Source organism: Gavialis gangeticus, unplaced genomic scaffold (assembly GCF_001723915.1).
Source record: "Gavialis gangeticus isolate Ggan-Ray unplaced genomic scaffold, GavGan_comp1, whole genome shotgun sequence".
In the NCBI taxonomy this organism is placed as follows: Eukaryota; Metazoa; Chordata; order Crocodylia; family Gavialidae; genus Gavialis; species Gavialis gangeticus.
This window is the reverse complement of record NW_017729034.1, coordinates 21991945-21994132: the sequence shown is the minus strand read 5'-3', so window position 1 is coordinate 21994132 and position 2188 is coordinate 21991945. Positions and strand designations below refer to the sequence as shown.

The 2188-nt window shown below is 39.8% G+C and overlaps 1 protein-coding gene across 1 annotated transcript in view; it reads left to right on the top strand.

Moving 5' to 3' along the window:
• Positions 1 to 2188, top strand: part of WDR43 (WD repeat domain 43) — a 47946-nt gene that overhangs the window by 32833 nt on the left and 12925 nt on the right. The window contains exons 7-9 of the mRNA XM_019526693.1: positions 313 to 377; positions 771 to 942; positions 1179 to 1265. Of these exons, the coding sequence (XP_019382238.1) occupies positions 313 to 377; positions 771 to 942; positions 1179 to 1265 (324 nt within the window). The remainder of the gene's footprint in view (positions 1 to 312; positions 378 to 770; positions 943 to 1178; positions 1266 to 2188) is intronic.

Here is a 2188-nt window from a genome sequence, read left to right as displayed (position 1 = left end):
CTCCTCCTATTAAATACCACTTGTCCAAACTTGTGCTTCTGCATCATCTAAGGCTTTCTGGTAGGACCGAGCCATATCAGTAGTACTGCAGTAGAGCTATAATATATTGAATAGCCATATTCTGATTCTTGAAAGTTGCCCTAACTATTCCCAAAATGTTATCTTGGCAACTATGAGCTTTCCCAATCCTTGAAGATTTTGTTTAAATCTTTTACAGGTGCGCATTTGTGATTTGATTTCAGTTTTTCTGTAGTAGGGTAAGTGATGAATGAAGGTGATGAGGTAAAATAACATGTTGTGACTTCCTTTCAGCCAGTGAAGTTAGCAGTTGTATGCAGAGATGGACAGCTGCATTTATTTGAACACATTTTAAATGGGTGAGTTGGTGTTTACATTTGACAAACTCCTGAGGACATGTCAAAGATGTTTTCAGTAATTTCTGAATATTGTGTTGCATTTCTTAAACTCTTTACACCTGTTCATAAGATGAGTTCCAAGTTTCTCTTGCATGTCAGGTTGTTGGGGGTGTGGGAGATGGTTATCTAGTAGGTGGAACAGAGGGCTACTGAACTGAGATTTTTAGTTTCCGTACTTAGCTCTGCTGTTTGTCATCTTGGATAAGTTAAACTCATCTGTGCCTGTGTTACCCTCTCTGTAAAATGAATGAACAGTTGAGGTTGAGTTTATTAGCGATCTTGTCATAAAAGATGCTGTAGAAATGCACAATGTAAATGTGTTAAATCTATTTCAATTAATTCCTATTTTAATAGGTACTGCAAAAAGCCCTTAACATCAAACTGCACTATCCAGATAGCCATGCCTGGAAATGACAGTGACTCCACACCAAAACCAGTCCCTATCCTAGCAGCTGCGTTTTGCTCAGACAAGCAGTCATTGATGATCGTTTATGGAAACACCTTACAGCCTATTATTGAAAGAGTGGTATGTAAAACCTACTGAATTTGAAACCATATTTTGTAAGCCCCTAGCACAAGTGTCAGACTGCTCTCTGAATAGGGGGAGATTTTTTTAAATTGGAGCCCTATAAGAAGGGAAAATGGTCTCCTTTCTAAGATGATTTGGTAGATCTGTCTGAAAGGGGATTTTTGTGTGTTCTGTTAAGATGTGCATCGTTATAATGTGTTTTAAACTTGATTGTTTGTTTCTTCCTCCATTAGTCCTTGAGCACCACTGAATCCCATGTATGTTTGGTAAGGGACATTCAGAAGACATTGGTGCTTAAAACGGAAATGGCTGTGACAAAGGTGAGTCTTGCTTTGAAATACCCTGTTTTTCTGATTTGTACATAACAAGCCACAAACTTTGCCACCTCTTTTAGTAAAGAGCTAGGTCTTACATGGTCCCTCTTTAGATTAAAAGTTCCTGGATTTCTACAGATAGTGCATGCTTGGATATTCATGCAAACGTGACCCAAGTTCATCTGATGACTATTAAAGGTTTTAGTGTGCAGTGCTGCATCTTGATCCCAGAGCTGCTTGGATAGAGATGGCAGTTCGCATTGTGTGATCTTTGTGGTTTTCATTTCTATTAAGCATAAAGGCATTCCCAGTTTTACCAACTTACTTCCCAGTGAGATGTCAGAGTAGTTCCTGGTTAGAAAAAGTTTGAGTGACCTTATTTTAGTATCTGTGTAAAACTGGTCCTTAGCCTGGGAAGTAGCACCATCTGGCTTCCATATAGTCCCATTTACCAGGGAAGAAGTACCTGAGTATGTGACTTTGAAGGCTGAAAGTAAAGTCCAGTGGCTTCGTATCATGTTTCCAAGCTGGTATGGGGAGACCACAATGGAAGTATCAATACATCTGGCTGCTCTACAGATTGCCTTTCTACATTCATGCTCCCTGGTCCCCTTGGAAATTCTTTGGAGTCTTGGATGAAGAAATGGAATGTCACTTGAGGAGGGGATACCCTTCCTTTTCTCCCACAAGAGTAAATGTACAGTCCACTTTTTGAGACTAAATGTATTGAGAAGTAACTCCTCTGATTTATTTTCTACATTTTGTGACACTTAATCATACAACATGCAGTGGGTTTGGGGTCACTGCATATGACTGTCAGCCAGACAGGCGCTTGTGTTCTTGTGCAGTCAGAAAGGAGTGAGGATAAAGATGAATCATAGAATCAATGAATCGGAAGGGACCTAGACAGATCATCTAGTCTGACCCCC